The sequence below is a fragment of the Glycine max genome, chromosome 14, assembly GCF_000004515.6.
Source record: "Glycine max cultivar Williams 82 chromosome 14, Glycine_max_v4.0, whole genome shotgun sequence".
Lineage (NCBI taxonomy): Eukaryota > Viridiplantae > Streptophyta > Magnoliopsida > Fabales > Fabaceae > Glycine > Glycine max.
This window is the reverse complement of record NC_038250.2, coordinates 48,676,484-48,693,109: the sequence shown is the minus strand read 5'-3', so window position 1 is coordinate 48,693,109 and position 16,626 is coordinate 48,676,484. Positions and strand designations below refer to the sequence as shown.

At 31.8% G+C, this 16,626-nt stretch overlaps 2 protein-coding genes, 1 long non-coding RNA gene and 1 pseudogene across 3 annotated transcripts; 3 read left to right on the top strand and 1 right to left on the bottom strand.

Annotated features, from left to right (window-relative positions):
* LOC121173403 (uncharacterized) lies at positions 1–1,658 on the bottom strand. The gene is made up of 2 exons (XR_005888200.1): positions 1,261–1,658; positions 1–273 (listed from the first exon to the last, which is right to left on the bottom strand). It is a non-coding gene; the product is annotated as an uncharacterized lncRNA (long non-coding RNA).
* Positions 1,659–2,334: 676 nt separating this feature from the next.
* On the top strand, positions 2,335–6,483 carry GS1-GAMMA (gamma glutamine synthetase). Its single transcript, NM_001353640.1, has 12 exons — positions 2,335–2,654; positions 3,099–3,138; positions 3,633–3,736; positions 3,893–3,941; positions 4,055–4,161; positions 4,269–4,356; positions 4,646–4,774; positions 5,128–5,202; positions 5,327–5,380; positions 5,509–5,546; positions 5,642–5,801; positions 6,151–6,483. Exons 1-12 carry the CDS (start codon positions 2,581–2,583, stop codon positions 6,301–6,303), a joined length of 1,071 nt encoding a protein of 356 aa, NP_001340569.1. The 5' UTR covers positions 2,335–2,580; the 3' UTR covers positions 6,304–6,483.
* Positions 6,484–9,805: 3,322 nt separating this feature from the next.
* Positions 9,806–13,531, top strand: LOC100817040 (glutamine synthetase N-1-like; annotated as a pseudogene).
* A 1,169-nt stretch (positions 13,532–14,700) lies between these two features.
* LOC121172667 (uncharacterized) lies at positions 14,701–15,234 on the top strand. Its single transcript, XM_041009073.1, has one exon. The coding sequence runs from the start codon at positions 14,701–14,703 to the stop codon at positions 15,232–15,234; it is 534 nt and encodes a 177-aa protein (XP_040865007.1).
* The last annotated feature ends 1,392 nt before the right edge of the window (positions 15,235–16,626 follow it).

Sequence of the window (16,626 nt, the reverse complement as noted above, 5' to 3'; positions counted from 1 at the left end):
TATATGGAAATTGCGTCTATGTAAGATTGAAAATGGAATATGTTTGTTAGTCACTTATGTACATATCCTTTTTATATATTTAAATAAATAGTGCAGGATAAGTGATACTGCATTTATTTCTTCTGCTGGAGCTTCGTCATCAATTGTTTTGGGGCCCAGGGGATTTGTTATTAAGTAGCTCTTTTACATTAGTTGCTCATGACACTTGAATTTTTCTTCTTCTCCCCATCTAAGTATATGCTCTGTTAGCAGTATGACGTGTCTCAAAATAAGCTATGCACATCATAAATTTATGCAGTTTAGTGAATTTTGAGCAAAGTTAACAAAAGATTATTTTCCACACGCATTTTATTATTAATTGAAATTTATATGAAACTTACTTGGTTAGGTTACATAATTTTTGTGAATCTGACATTTTTTTAGTCAATAACAAAAAATGTAATATTTGAGAAAGCGTTGATGATACTTGTTTTTCTTTCAAAATCTTAAATAGAATAAAGCGAATAATCAATTTATTCTTTTAAAAAATGGGAATCAAATGTTTTAGTTCCACAATAAAAGAATTGTCCTTAATTGATACTTTACTCCTTCGTTCTCTCTCTCTCTCTTATTTTTTTATGATCATCGTTCACTTTAGTTCTTATGTTAATTAGCATTAGTTAATCGTGACAGAAGTGTTATAAATAACAGATGGAATGTGCATTTGGCACAATAATTTAATTCTTCAAAGTAAAGGTGTTGGTGGTTTGGTTTGGGTCTGATTTGAGGTAAAAATAATCATTTGATCTGATCATTAAGTAAATGTATAGTTTAGTTTGGATCAATTTAAAAATAATATCAAATTCAAATTAAATCAATTCAATCTTGTGCTATTTAAATCGGATTAGTTAACTAAATACATTTTCAAGTTTTCCTTCTCCATATCATTTTTAATTTCCATTTACCACCATGAAAAATTACACATTGGATAAACAAATTAAAACATGTAATTAAAAATGAGGTATCAGAGAAGGGGCATGCAATGCCAGTATGCTATATGTTCTTCTACAGAGAGGGCACGACTAAATTAGAAACCATATAAATGAGAATTTCAGAAGTATCAATGGATAATAAAGCATAGCATAGTAAACCCTAAATGAAAGGAAACATTACACACCATATAGAAAGAATATAGGAACCACAAGCATCATGTTCAGACTTCAGAATAATATACCAAACTAATCAAAATATTATGAACTCTTTAGAGAAAAAAAGTCAAACCTTTTCAAAACCTGACTCATATAAGGATGACTTAAGATATGGATATAAGGCCAACAAGGACTTCAATTTGGAGGGTCCAACCTTCTCCTTTGAGTTGATTGCATGTAGTATGTATGTATATGTCTGATTTTGTTCGAGATGAAGTGAAGTGACAAAGGGATAATAGAAATCCAGATGGAAAATAAATAACAAAAATTGGTTCTGTTAAACACGATCCTTAAAAACCTCATCATTTCTCATATCTTAATCATCTAAGGACTCAAATCGTTTGTGTGAAATGTGCGTCATCTTCATATTACAATCATTCAAGGAGTCGATTATTATGCCAAATATGCATCCTTTGTGGCACTCAATATGCCACTTCAAACTTTATATTGAGAGAGCAATTTAAATTTTAAATTTTTATGATATTATTTAGATAAAGATAAGGATATATTGTTATCATTTAGATTTAGAGTGCTATTACTTGTTTGATTTTAAGATTAGGATTCAAAGTGTATAAAAGGAAATGAAATCCTGATTCCATATCTTTATTAATAAATATTCAAACAATAGAGTGTCATTTTTTATGATTTAAGGTTTATGCATATAAGAAACTAGCGTAATAAGAAAATAATATAAATGAATAAAAAAAATTGGAAAAGAATATAAAGTCATAGAAAGTTTATCTCCCAACACATCAAATATGATTCCCCCAACCTCTCACTATATATAGACACATTGTTTAGTAATATTTAATTATTCGTTAGGGTTACGAAATAATAGTCTATTATTAATTAGAGTGTTTATTGGAGGGAGAAAAATAGAAAGATTTCGTAATTACTGAATTTGAAAAGCCAAAATCGTATGTATAACCATAATTTTTTTAAAATATATGAAATGACCTTTGGTGTTTAAATAACATGTTAATTACAAGTCCATGGAAAACATGCTTGCAAGAGCTAGCTTAAATAATACGCAATAAATAAATAATCACTATTTTGAATTATAAAACAGATTATTGTTATCCCAATCCAAAAAAAATAAAATATTGCTATCCCGAAATCAGCTATAAAAATTCTCTCAAATTATCGTTAAAATAAACTGAAGAGCATTATCTGTTTAACATCCTATAAAGGATTAAATGTACCACTTTCTCTCAAGGGAAAATCTTTTATCTTTTAAAAAGTTATCTTAAATATCTTAATTTTATTTTCGTAATTCAGAGATAACACTATAAAACCTACGCAACAACCTTACATCGAAGCAGAGGAACAAAGAAAGGAAAAGAGAAAAAAATTTCTCAGAAGAGTCTCCGCTGAAAGTTTTGGTTTCTTGAAGATGTCGTTGCTCTCCGATCTTATCAACCTTAACCTCTCCGACATCACCGATAAAGTGATCGCCGAGTACATATGGTTAGTGTCTCTATCTCCCTTCGTTTTTCCTCTGTTTTCTCTGCACGCGAAAACAAGCATTGCAATGTTGCATGCTTCTATCAGTTCCAATGTGCATGGGTATATGTAATATGTGTGATGGAACGATTCTTTTAATGGGTGTGTTTTATTTTTGTTCATCTTCCGTTTGATCGATCACAGCGCTCTCTTATCTTATAGTCTCTGTACTACTCTGTTTCCCCTGTTTTTCTGTTTTATGGTTTTTAGCTTGCGTGTGGTTGTTTGTTTTTCATTCAGTGCAGAGTCCAATGTGCATTTTGATTTTTGATTCCACGCTGGCTTTAACTACTTGCTCTGCTTCATGTCTAATTCAACTATATGCTTACTTATTTGCTAACTTAGTTTTCAATTGTTTTCTCCACACTTAATCAACACTTACTACTTTTTATTTTCATTTTATGATAGGGTAGGTGGATCTGGCATGGATATGAGGAGCAAAGCAAGGGTAATTTACTTCACCTTTTTGTAACCAAAAGTAAAAGATGAAATTTGCATTTATTTTGGAATTTTTAAACAGTTTTATTGTTTAAAAATTATTGAAAAAATCTGTTTAGTTTCAAGAAACTTTTCAATGGAGTAATCGAGCCAACTTCATTCAGATAAGGTCTCCATAGAACTCTCTTTTTTTTAAAAAAAAGAAAAAGAAAAGAAAAGAAAAAGATATCTTTCTATGAAATGATTCTCGCGTAAAACACGCAAATAACTTATTTTCCTCAAATTTCGTTTTATATTTTCCCAAACTTTTTAATTAATATTAGTGCTTTGTGCGTTTTACATTAAGTTCTATACAACAGGAAAATTTTCAAGTTATTTTAAACTGTAGAACTTAAACTATTTGCAAATTCTAGAAGAGTACGAGAAAAGTACGTATTTATTTCAGCTTTATTTATTTGGCTGGTAACTAATGCAAATTATAACATGATTTTGGATATATTATAGACACTCTCAGGACCGGTTAAAGACCCTTCGAAGCTTCCCAAGTGGAACTATGATGGTTCCAGCACTGGTCAAGCTCCTGGGCAAGATAGTGAAGTGATCTTATAGTAAGTCACTTTTCTCTAATCCCATGTCATCATTTCTAAGTATACTATTTCAAATCTAGTTTCATTTTCTGGTAATTTTGTACTGTTACATATCTAGGATTGGCTATTTTCCAAAGTTTTCTTATTAATGTTGTGTATCTTAATCAAATACAACAGTCCACAAGCAATTTTCAAGGATCCATTCAGGAGGGGTAGCAATATCCTGGTATGTTTCTTCTTGTCTCCTATTTTATTTGTAATTGGTACATCTTTCTTCAGTTAAACTTGTTTCCATGGTGTAAATTACATTTCATATGTTTCAATTGCAATTGATTTCAGGTTATGTGTGATGCTTACACTCCTGCTGGGGAACCCATTCCTACAAACAAGAGAAATAATGCTGCAAAGATATTCGGCCATCCTGATGTTGCTGCTGAAGAACCCTGGTATAGTTTCTATAGTTGCTTGCTTGCAATTTCTAATGACCTTTTTCTTATACTATGATTTTCTTCCTTTTTCCTCAACTAAAAGTTACTGCATGATTTTCAAACAGGTATGGCCTAGAGCAAGAATACACCTTGTTGCAAAAAGATGTCCAATGGCCTCTAGGATGGCCTCTTGGTGGTTTTCCTGGGCCACAAGTGATTTTTTTTCCTTCAATCTTTTCATATTTCTTCTATTTTTAAATTATTAAGCTTTAATTAATAAATTATAGCTGTATACATTTTATTGAATAATATATATATATATATATATATATATATATATATATATATATATATATATATATATATATATATATATATAATGAAAGGTTATTAACTTTTCCAACGAATTTAATCATATTAAACTTTTTTATGGCTGACTTGTCAATGTTGTGACTTATTATGCAATTCATTTTTTTGTTTATTTTTTTCCCATGCTCAACAGGGACCATATTATTGTGGTACTGGTGCTAACAAGGCTTTCGGGCGTGATATTGTTGACTCACATTACAAAGCATGTATTTATGCGGGCATTAACATCAGTGGAATCAATGGAGAAGTGATGCCTGGTCAGGTAACTTGAAAAGTCAAAATCTTCATATTTATCATTCTTCACCCTTATAGTTCATATCCATCTTTTCAATTTTATATATATATATATATATATATAAATCAACAACAATTGACCCATGTGATAAAAGATTTATATCTTTTAATTAAATGGTTTAAGTTTGAATCATAACTAAATCTTACATATAAAATCAACGATGTACTTATCTTGTTTATCTTGTAATTTGTTTACCGTCCCAACGAAAATTAGTTATGGTTATTGACGGAAATGATTTTATAACAATATCATGAGTAAAAAATAAAAATTTCTTATTATTTTTAACTCTTGTGATTCAAGTCATTCTTCATTATGTGTAGTGGGAATTCCAAGTTGGTCCATCAATTGGCATCTCTGCTGCTGACGAATTGTGGGTTGCTCGTTATATTTTGGAGGTACTTAGCACATGATTAGCTCCTTTCACGTTCTTCCTCACCGTTTGTTTTTCTTTTGAGAGAAAGACTAGTTTTTTTTTTTTTTTGGTAACATTTCAGTTAATATCTCTGTTTGTGTCAATAGAGGATCACCGAGATTGCAGGAGTGGTGCTTTCCTTTGACCCTAAACCAATTCAGGTGAATAATCTCATACTCATCCAGTTCCAATTTTTCTCTCTTAACTTTTGTTCTGTGTGGCATGCAAAAATTGAGGCCACGTTGATGAAATTGACTAGTGTCATTTTGGTTATGTTCTTACAAAACAGGGTGATTGGAATGGTGCTGGTGCTCACACAAATTACAGGTAATTGTGGTTACTTAAACAATGGGTTAGTTAGAAATTAACATAATATCGCTTTGTTTTGATGCTTGACAAGTGGATAATACATAATGTTGCAGTACCAAGTCCATGAGAAACGATGGTGGCTATGAAGTCATCAAAAAAGCAATTGCTAAGTTGGAAAAGAGACACAAGGAGCACATTGCAGCTTACGGAGAAGGCAACGAACGTCGTTTGACTGGACGACACGAGACAGCTGACATGAACACCTTTGTATGGGTAAGCAACAAAACAATATTAAGGAACCAAACTTTTAATTTATGTTATTAAGCTAATGAAATAAAGTTTTATTTTATAGTAATTTGTTGAATAGATGTTAGGAAGTCTCACATCGTCTACCTTAGTTCTTGGGATGCAGTTTATATATCTGTTGGACAATTTCACTTAATGTTAATTGGTTTTAAGTTGAAAGCTAACATGGTATAAGAGCTTATAGTTCTCTCCACCATGTCGGGACAGTATAAAAACTTTTATTGTAAAAATACATATCTATTAAACTATTAGATTATTATTTTTGAGACAATTTGGTTAGTTTATATATTGATTGTGGAGTGGGATGTGCATGCAGGGTGTTGCAAACCGTGGTGCTTCTATTAGAGTAGGGAGGGACACTGAGAAGGCAGGGAAGGGGTATTTTGAGGATAGGAGGCCTGCCTCTAATATGGACCCTTATGTGGTCACTTCCATGATTGCTGAGACAACCATTCTTTGGAAACCATAAGCAGCCTCAAAAATAATCACACATGCCTTGTTTTTTCATGTTTTGTGTGCACTCTTGTTGTGACTACCTCGCCTTTTCTTAGGCATTGTTTGTTGGTAGTACTGAAGTGAAGAATTGTCGTGTCATTCCATTAATGTACGTTTTCAAAGGAATTGTTTGTGTGCACTCTTGTTGTGATTACCTCGCCTGTTGTTAGGTATTGTTTGTTTTGTCCTCACAGCTAATAACTAGTTCTCACACTTCAATGCTTGGCATTGTTTTATAATTGAAAATATCTAAACCAGCATACAAAAAAAATATCTAAACGACCTAATAAAAAAAACGTCCTAACGACCCAATTTTGGGTAGAGGGAATGATGAGATAAGAGGAAAGAGAAAAGTAAAGTGATACAACTAAATAAAAAAAAAGGAAAAGGGAGATAAAAAAAAAAGGTGAAAATAAAATAAAAGAGAAAATGAGAATATATAATAATCGTTTTTAGTTACGATAGCTTATACTTCTCTCCTTTGAATTTTTTAAAATTTTGAAATTACACATTCATTTTCCTTAGAAATTAACATACGCTTTACACTATTTTAATATGGTCAAATTCTATGTATAAATTGACAATTAGTTTTCTACATTCGTCTTCATGCCTATGAACTTTTATGATTTATTTATATTAGAAGTGAAATAAGGACAGAAGTAAAAAAAATGTGTTATTTGAATGAATAGAAATTAAAAGAAAAAAAGTGGATAAAATTTATATCTCTTTTTGCTAGTAAATCTAACTTGAATTTTTAGTAGCCTTACGGTGAATAGTATGGGGAGGGATAGTTGGGGTCCTCAGAGATGCTACAGAAAATTGGATATTTGGGTTCTCAAAGATATCTTGGGCAAGGTGATCCAACCGTGCTGAATATTTTAGCCATCATTGTGTTGTGTTGGAATCATGGCTATGGACATATTGTTTTCATATATATATATATAGATATAGATATAGATAGATATAGACTGGACATATTGTTTGAGTCCTACTGTCAACAAAGACGACTCTACGGTGGACCATTTTTTTTTTTTTATAAAACTTGACCATATTATGGAAACACCCTTTTAGAATACACTAATTTTTTTTTTTACACTTTTAGAAAGGCAAAAAAAATTTAGTGTATTCCAATAAAGTCTTTCCAAAATTATGATAATATACTTTCGAAAAGGTAATTTCAGAAGCCACTAGTTTTTTCTACACTTAAAAAAAAACATTTCTGAAAGTGTAAAAACATGCTTCTGAAAAATAATTCTGGAAAGGTTTTTCTAGAAGAATAGGAAAAAAAAAAAAGTTCCGAACAAGCATTTCTAGAATCGGTCGTGTTCTACACCTTTCTTTTGTGTTTGACTTCGTTTGCCCCTTCTTCCTTGCGTTAGAGTTGCCAATGGTGGTGTTGGGTGGAGGTTGGGCACAATGGCGTTTGGTGGGTGGCTACAGAAGTAGTTTTATCTGTTTGGGTGTTTTTGGAGGTGCAAGAAGTAAAAAGGGTGATGCAGGAAGTAAAAGACGGTAAACATAGGTCCGTACGTGTGAATCCAACACACTGGTCCAATTTCTGTTTCGGTCTTTTATAATTCCAATATGAAAAATAATTTTTCAAAACTCGTAATAAACATGAGAATAATAGTGGGCATTTATTTTGTTTTTAATTTGTGATTTTTATTTTCTGTTTTTATTTTTTGATTGAAAAGATGCTATCTCATTTTCAATTTATGTCATATTCTAAAAAAATTGTACAGAAAATACAGATTTTTTCCCTCTATTTAATATGCAATTTTTTTTTAAAACAACAATATATTAAAATAAAATACCAATTTTATAATTAAAAAGAAAAAAAAAGAACAAAACATTTACATATTTACATTATTCAAAATGAACTTTTATTTCATATAAGAATTAGAAAGACACGCTATGTTTCGTAGCTGTCTTCCTCTTGACACATAATCCTGTAACTCTCAACCAAAGTCATACCCTTCTTTCCTCTCAAATGAAATCTTTCTCCAAAACTCTACCTTCAACATCAAGTCATTAATTACACTGTTATTGAGACCGCGGGTAGCAGTTCGTATACTGCTGCAAAAGCAAGAAAAGTTTTCATTTCCAGATTTTGTAAGTTGATTGTATTTTTTTCTTATTAACAAATTGCTAATTTTTATTGGTTGAGTTTCATTTGTGATAACTATATTTTTGGTGATAAGTGATAACTATAGTTTGGATAAATGTTGTTTTCTAGCCTTGCTCCCTGTTTATGGTTGTTTAATTTGTCATATATGCAACAAACTATTACACTCATGCAAGCAGAGATTAGCAGCTTGTCTGGGTTAAATTAATGATTAATAATTCTTGGATCAATTGATTATTTTTGCTGTGTTAACTGTGAAGAGCTGTGCGACACCTTTTTTTTTTTAAAGAGGGAAACAACAATTGGACCAGTGTGTTGGACTCAAGGGAATTTCTTTGTGCACCCAGGGTTTTTCTTGTATATTGAACACTTTTTTTTCTTCCAAAATTACCCCTACTAATAAACGGATTCGTAATCTATAAGACTTACGAATTCTAATATGTGACTTTTAGGTTATTAATATGATGTTTTAACCAACTAAGTTAATAAGCCAATTATATTATAAAATAATTAATATTGTTATATATAATACTAAAATTTCTAATGTATATTTAATGCACATGTAAATTTGCATAATACATTTTGTAATAATTAATTTGTTTGCATATATATATTTTTATAAAACCTATCTTTATGTAAACAAATTAATTATTAAACTAAAATTAATTGTCATAAAATTTATTTTGTAAATTTACATGTTATTAAATATATATTAAAAATTCCAGTGTTATATATAGCGATATTAATTATTTTATAATATAATTTACCTATTAGTTTAGTTTATTAGAGCGTTATGCTAATAATGTCATTTTCAATTTTTGTCATGTAAACATTGCACGTTATTATCCTTGTTATATTATTTGGGTGTTACACTTTCTGCATTATTTCTTCGCATCTTCATTAAGAAAATAATTTGCTTATTAAAAGGAAACAATCTTGTCTAAGGTAAAAAAATATATTTTCATAAAACTTCGACCTTTGTTTAAAAAAATAATAAATCTGGTTTTAAACAATAAAGATTCTTGCGTGTTAAATAATAAAATTTAAATAAAAATGTGTAAACATGTTTTTTTTTTAGAAAAATACTTTATATTTATGAACAAGTTCTACTGAAATCAAACATAAAATTTTCTCATTCCCTGAGAATAAACATGTGTAAACATTTCTCAAAAGCCATGCATGATTCCTGGTATAGCTGAAATATTTGTAAATTTTGTTTTAGTAATCCAGGGATCCCGCTATAAAACCCACACAACAACCTTGTATCGAATTATTAGTGGAAGAAAGAAAGGAAGAGAAAGAGAAAATCTCAGTCTGAAGTGTCTCCGCTAAAAGTTTTGATTTCTTGAAGATGTCGTTACTCTCCGATCTAATCAACATTAACCTCTCCGACACCACCAAGAAGGTGATCGTGGAGTACATATGGTTAGTGTCTCCCTTTCATTTTTTCACCACACACTCACATCCTCTATTTCCCATGCACGTATAAACATGCATTGCAATATGGCATGCCTCTATCTGTTCCTATGTTTTTTTTTTTCTTTTTATTGTTTTCTTTTCCTTTTATTTTACATGAAAGTGAAAGTGTTTGCCTCCTTATTACATTCTATTATGTTTGTTTTCTCAGTGAATGTACTTGAATAATATTGTTGTGGTTTTATTTGTATGTTTTTTTACCATAAATTTAACAATGTTTCCTACTTTTCTCTACTAGAATGCAAGTCAGTTCTATGTTCATATATGTGAAAAAGGCCTTTATGAGTAAATGCAATTATGAATGCGATTTTTAATTTGTTCCTATAATGTTTTTGAAAAATATTAGTTTTTACATGGATTAAATGGTTGGCCATTATTTGTAATAAGAGGCATTCTTTGCTTGTTTGTTTGCATTCTGATCTCACATGTTGCTGTTAGACACAACTTTAGTCCAGAATAGTTTTATGTTTTTAGCTTGTGTGACGTGGTTTGCTTTTCACTTACAGTCAAGGTTTTAAAAAATCGTCCGTGACTGTGATTTTGACAGCAAAATCATGGTTTTTGCAGTGTTCGCTGAAGAACCCTGGCATCTATTGTTGCTTCCTTGTAGTTTCTTATGACCTTTTGCGATTTTCTTCGTTTTCCTCAAGTAAAAATGTCACTGTATGATCTCCAAATAGGTATGGGATTGAGCCGGAATACACCTTGTTGCAGAAAGATGTGCAATGGCCTCTTGGATGGTCTATTGGTGGTTTTCCTGGGCCCCAGGTGAAAATTGGTTATCTTCAATCCTTTAAATGGAACATTTGGTGTCTAATGTAAATCACCCTAGTGTTTAACATTTTTGGTATGACATTCATTAATTAATTCAGAGGGCGAGCCCTGGTGCAGCGGTAAAGTTGTGCCTTGGTGACTTGTTGGTCATGGGTTCGAATCCGGAAACAGCCTCTTTGCATATGCAAGGGTAAGACTGCGTACAACATCCCTTCCCCATACCTTCGCATAACGAAGAGTCTCTGGGCATATTCATTAATTAATTCAGTTCACTTACAAATTATTGTATTGTCAATCAATCATGTATACATTTTATTGACGACATAATTTCTTTTACGAAAGGTTACTAACTTTTTGAACCAATTTGAACTTGTTAATTAGTCTTTTTTGTGGCTGACTCGTCAGTCTTGTGACTTACTACGCTAATTCACTTTGTTATGTTTAGTTATTGACTTATTGTTACATGTATTGCATATTTGCATTTTTTTCCCTTGCTCAACAGGGTCCATACTATTGTGGTATTGGTGCTAACAAGGCTTTTGGACGTGACATTGTTGACTCTCATTTCAAAGCCTGTCTTTATGCAGACATCAACATTACTGGAATTAATGCAGAAGTGATGCCTGGTCAGGTAAGTTGAAAAATAATTTTCATATTCACCATTCTTTAGCCTTATGGTATCAAGCCAATGTTAAGTTTTAGACTAGCCCAGTCCTAAAACTTGATGCTGATCTATTATCGTGTTCTGCCATTACTCAATATGGTTTCAGTTTAATTCTGAGTTCTTACTCCTTTTATTTCAATCCATTCTTGATGATGTGTAGTGGGAATTCCGTGTTGGTCCATCGCTGGCATCTCTGCGTGTGACGACTTGTGGGTTGCTCGCTACATTTTGGAGGTTGTTAGCACACGACTACTCTCATCATCAAATTCTTTCTTTTGTAAATATTGCAGCGAATATCTCTGTTTGTGCTAATATCTCTGTTTGTGCTAATATCTCTGTGGTGGTGCTTTCCTTTTATCCTCAACCGATTAAGGTGGATAATTCCATACTCATTCAGTTTCATTTTTTTTTCTCCACACTTTTGTTCCTGATTGGCAAGCAAAAATCGAGGGTGCATTTGATTCTACATATACACAATCAAAACATATGGTTGAAATTAAATTAATCTTGAACAATTATGAATTTGGTGTAATGATAATGACTCGTGTCATTTTGGTGAGTTCTTACAAATCAGGGTGATTGGAATTGTGCTAGTGCTCACACGAATTACAGGTAATTGTGGTCGCTTAAAGAATGAGTTAGTTAGTAATTAACATAACATAATGTCACTTTTCTTTGATGCTTGACATAATGTTGCAGTACCAAGTCGATGAGAAATGATGGTGGCTATGAAGTCATTAGAAAAGCAACTGCCAAGTTGGAAAAAAGGCATAAGGAGCACATTGCTGCTTATGGAGAAGGCAATGAACGTCGTTTGACAGGTCAACATGAGACAGCTGATATTAACACCTTCATAAGGGTAAGCAAGAAAATAGGCGTAGGATATTGTTTGGTTCAAATTTGATGAGGGTTGTAGTGTTTGGTTCAAATATGAGTAGAGGTAGAAATAGGTTAGGCGAGGTTAAAACCTGATCTACATTATAATTACTAAGACATATTTACCTGTTAATCTATTATAAGTCTTTTTTTAAACCTTATTCTAGTCCATTTAAAAGTCAGGCCTGACCTGAAAACTTGTTTACCAGCCAGTTCTATATAAAGACCTATAAACAAACCTATAGGCCTAACTAGGCCAATAATCCTAAAGAGGCCAATAAGCCTAAATGGACCTATATATAATTTTATATATTATTAATTTATTATATAAATAGGTCAGTCTATCAGGTCTAACTTTTTAGTTAATTTTTTTTTAAAAAAAGTCTAAACCTAACCTTTATAATAAACAGGTCAGACTAGGCCGCAAGCCCCTAACGAGTCGGTCAATCTATTTCCATCCCTAGATATGAGTGAAGATTATGAGTTGAAGGTGGGTTGCACATGGTGGCATTGAGGTGGTGTAGGTGGCATGCCTAGGGGTTGCACTAATGTTGTTGATGGTGCAAGGGTCCTCGGTTTGCACGCTAAAAGAAGTGTTTGGTTTTGGGGTTGTATAAGTTTATGGAGGTGCGCATTGGTGATATGTTTGTTAAGTGTTCATGGAGGACAAATAGATGTCGATGAAGTGAGAGAATGAGAAAGAAGAGATCAATGGCAGAGCAAAAGAATTTTTTTTAATTTATTAATTATTGATAGTCATGTCATTATTTACTTATCACATTGATGACTATCTCATTTGACCAAACATATCATATAGACAACTAACGTATCGAACTAATTGATACATTAACTGTTAACGGATGTGACCAACGGCAAGGACATAAACCAAAATTTTTGAAATATCAAAGAGTAAAAACAAAAATAAAATGAAATATTAGAGATGAAAAACAAAATCGAATATATATGAGACATTACTAACATATTTTAGCATAGGCTAATGAATACATTTTATTCCATAGTACCTAATTTATTAACGAGTGTTAAATTAAAAGGAGCCATAAAATGAAAACATTGATTGATATGGTTGGGATTAGTTGGTTAGTTTACATTATTGATATTGGTGTGCGTGCAGGGTGTTGCAAACCGTGGTGCTTCTATTAGGGTAGGGAGGGATGCTGAGAAAGCAGGTAAGGGGTATTTGAGGAGGATAGGAGGCCTGCGTCTCACATGGACCCTTATGTGGTTACTTCCATGATTGCTGAGACAACCATTCTTTGGAAATCATGAGCAGCCTCAAAAACAATCACACATGCCTATCGTAGAGCATTGATGTTTTTACTTTAACATAGGCAAAAGGGTGAATTATGTTTCTTTTGTGTTGAGAAAATATATTCCAAGCAGTAACTTAGAGAGGTGCATTATATTAAGATTTTAAAAGATTATTTTATAATAAAAATTTGTATTTAGTAAAAAATTTAGATAATATAAAAAATCATATGTTATCTAATATCATGATTTTTTTTAAGAGAATGTGATATTTAATTGAGACTTTTTATAACCTAAAAAAAAGTTTTTTATATTGAAATTTTTTCTATTGAGACTTTACTTTTTACACATAATTCTTTTTCCTTAAGGTGGTACAAATATTGGTATAATAGTTAATAAAATTTTTCCCCCTTTTTATCCTACGTGTCTTCTCTCCAATCATGTAGAAGATCATTTTACGTTTCTTTTTGCCTAGAATCAATTTGTTGGACGAATTCATCTGTTCATCACCAAAAAAATAATATAAAAAATGTATAAAGATTTTTGGATATTTGATTTTTTTTGTGCTCGGCTAAAATTCATATAAACAATCTTTTATTTTCTCCGAAATCAACCGTATTAATACTCCCAAATTAATTAATGGGGACACGATAGAAATTCGATCTCAGCAGAAGTTCTCATACGCAAACTTCTACATAAATCATAGTTACTTTTTCAAATTACTTCTTCATACATACTAGTAACACCGGTTGATTACAAGCATCTCAGTTTCAGTGGTTGAAGAGTCTCTTAAGTATATAACTAGAAGTGTAGCCACGTTTTTATATGAAAATGACTGGTTTTATAAAACTATAAGAACACAAGAATAAAAAGCACCCTCTAATAGACAAGTCATAACAAATACAATTTTTCTAACTAGAACAAACAAACGAACGAACAGATTCTAGTAGTAGGGCCCAATCCACGCGTCCAAATTAAATGATCCTATTAATTTCTGACATCACCACGAGGTCGTTTAAGGCCCAACCCACACACACACCACAGTGCAAGAAAGTCACATATACCTTTCTTAACACATGACGAAGTGCTCAATTCAACCACAACAACATAGAATAACGAATTAAATAAACCTACCACTAGCTACTTTGCTCTATTGCATTGCGTGGAACTTCATTTTCCCACACATTCTCATGGCCTCCAAGTTCTCTTTTCTAACCCTTCTTATGGAGAGAAGAAAACCTTCTAAAGATAACAACAACAACAATAATGACTTAGCATTTGTGAAGGCAGCTGCATGGGCATGGTACCAACACAACTCAGGCTCTAAGGGGAAAACTATTAGCGAGTTTGATGCTACAATAACTCGCCGTGTGCCAAGGCCTTCACGTTACAAGTTAGAAGCAATGAGAATAATGGCTCAAGAAGCTCCAAGTGAAGGGTCACCCACGATTCGCGCCAAGAAATTGTCACTTCTTGATGAATATGAAGTACAAAGCATTTCAAGGCAACTTAGTGGTCTTGTTGCGGAGGATTCTAAATCTAATAATGATAATAAGCACAACAAACTTTTCAAGGGTGCCGACAATTCTACAAATAGAAGGACTACGAAAAAGAAGAAGGTTAGAAAAGGGTTTTGGCTAGGGCATGGTGCTGTTTGTGGTAGAGAAGAAGATGTGGTTGATCCCGGTGCTTTGAGGGTTGGTCGTAGGTTACCGGCAAAGTAAGTACCTGCGGTTAACAACGTTAAGGGTTTGGTATGTTTTTATACTTGTTTGTTGTTGTCATTGTATTGTTGATATGAAATTATTGGTAGATCGAGTTTCGTTTAAAAAAATCTTATTTTTTCATTGAAATAAATGAAAGAGAGTGTAAGTACGGGGGAGATAATAACTTGACAATGAATTCAAATATTTGTTTTATACGTATTTTTTGTTTGTTTGATGATTTTTTATATATATATACTAGACTGTTATATATGTATGAATATAAAAAAGTAACAACTCAAATTTATTATGATGGTCCATAGGATATCATGGTTGGCTCCTATATGTATATTTCACTGTATTACGCGTAGCACCACATGTTTGCTACAATTTGATTCTTAAATTACTAAGGATATCCTCTTGATACCATATGCATGAATTAAAATGTCAGGCCTTTGTGGTTTAGATTTAGAGATCCCATTATTTATTGTCTCACTATCTTTCTCCGGCTAGAACCAAAAAAGAAGGTTTATATGCTTCCGGTGAGAATTCAGATTCCCAGCCTCAACAGAAACATTGTCATTGAAGCAAATTAAATGTGGCTCGCCTGGCCTTTTAATTAATATCCGTGAAAATTAGCATAAAAAAAAAATAACAATCTTTTCAAATTTAGGATTCCATTATTTTAAAATTTATCCAAATCGACCTGCATGATTGTGTTTTAATCACAAATCCAATTCCAGTCAACAATACATGCGTGAAATTTAACCTAACCTCTTAAGTAGGCAAAACAATTCACAAAAATTAAAATATAAACATACAAACAGATCATCGAATCTAATTAGCTTCAAACTCAATAAATAGGAAAATTGTAAACATAATTCTACTGTAATTTTCCAGGGTGAACATACAAGAAATTACATTGTAGAGATCTTGGACAACATGTATATTTCTCACAACATTAATATTCTGTAATTTCTATAAGAGAGTCCAAAAAACTTACACGGATTTCCATATAATAAATTTCAGAAATTTCCACTTTGATGTTTCTCTCTTCTGATACTTTCTTAGTCTCTATTTTGGTGACATGTAATTCTGTCAGCATTTTCCCGCATTTTATAGTTAGTGGGAAACAAAGAGAGCATGCAAGCTTGGGCTCGATCAATCAATTGAAGTGATCGAAGATAACCTTGAAGGAATTAATAAAGACTTGGGTGCAGGAAAAGACCAATATAGAGAAGAATTTAAGCGAGAATTATAAAATAGCAACATGTATAAATTATGTGAAAATAGTATTTCATTAATAATGATGTGTGTTAATTAATTACAGCTAATTGTGTTACTAAAAGACTACTCACGTAGTAGATAATAATTTATATATGAATTATTAAGCGGGACATAAATGTGTTGCAG

Bases quoted from the DNA above. Each gene is read 5' to 3' on its own strand.
- LOC121172667 (XM_041009073.1), top strand. From the start codon at position 14,701: ATGGCCTCCAAGTTCTCTTTTCTAACCCTTCTTATGGAGAGAAGAAAA.
- GS1-GAMMA (NM_001353640.1), top strand. From the start codon at position 2,581: ATGTCGTTGCTCTCCGATCTTATCAACCTTAACCTCTCCGACATCACC. The intron at 3,139-3,632 runs GTAATTTACTTC...GATATATTATAG, and splicing joins ATATGAGGAGCAAAGCAAGG to ACACTCTCAGGACCGGTTAA. The intron at 5,203-5,326 runs GTACTTAGCACA...TTGTGTCAATAG, and splicing joins TTGCTCGTTATATTTTGGAG to AGGATCACCGAGATTGCAGG.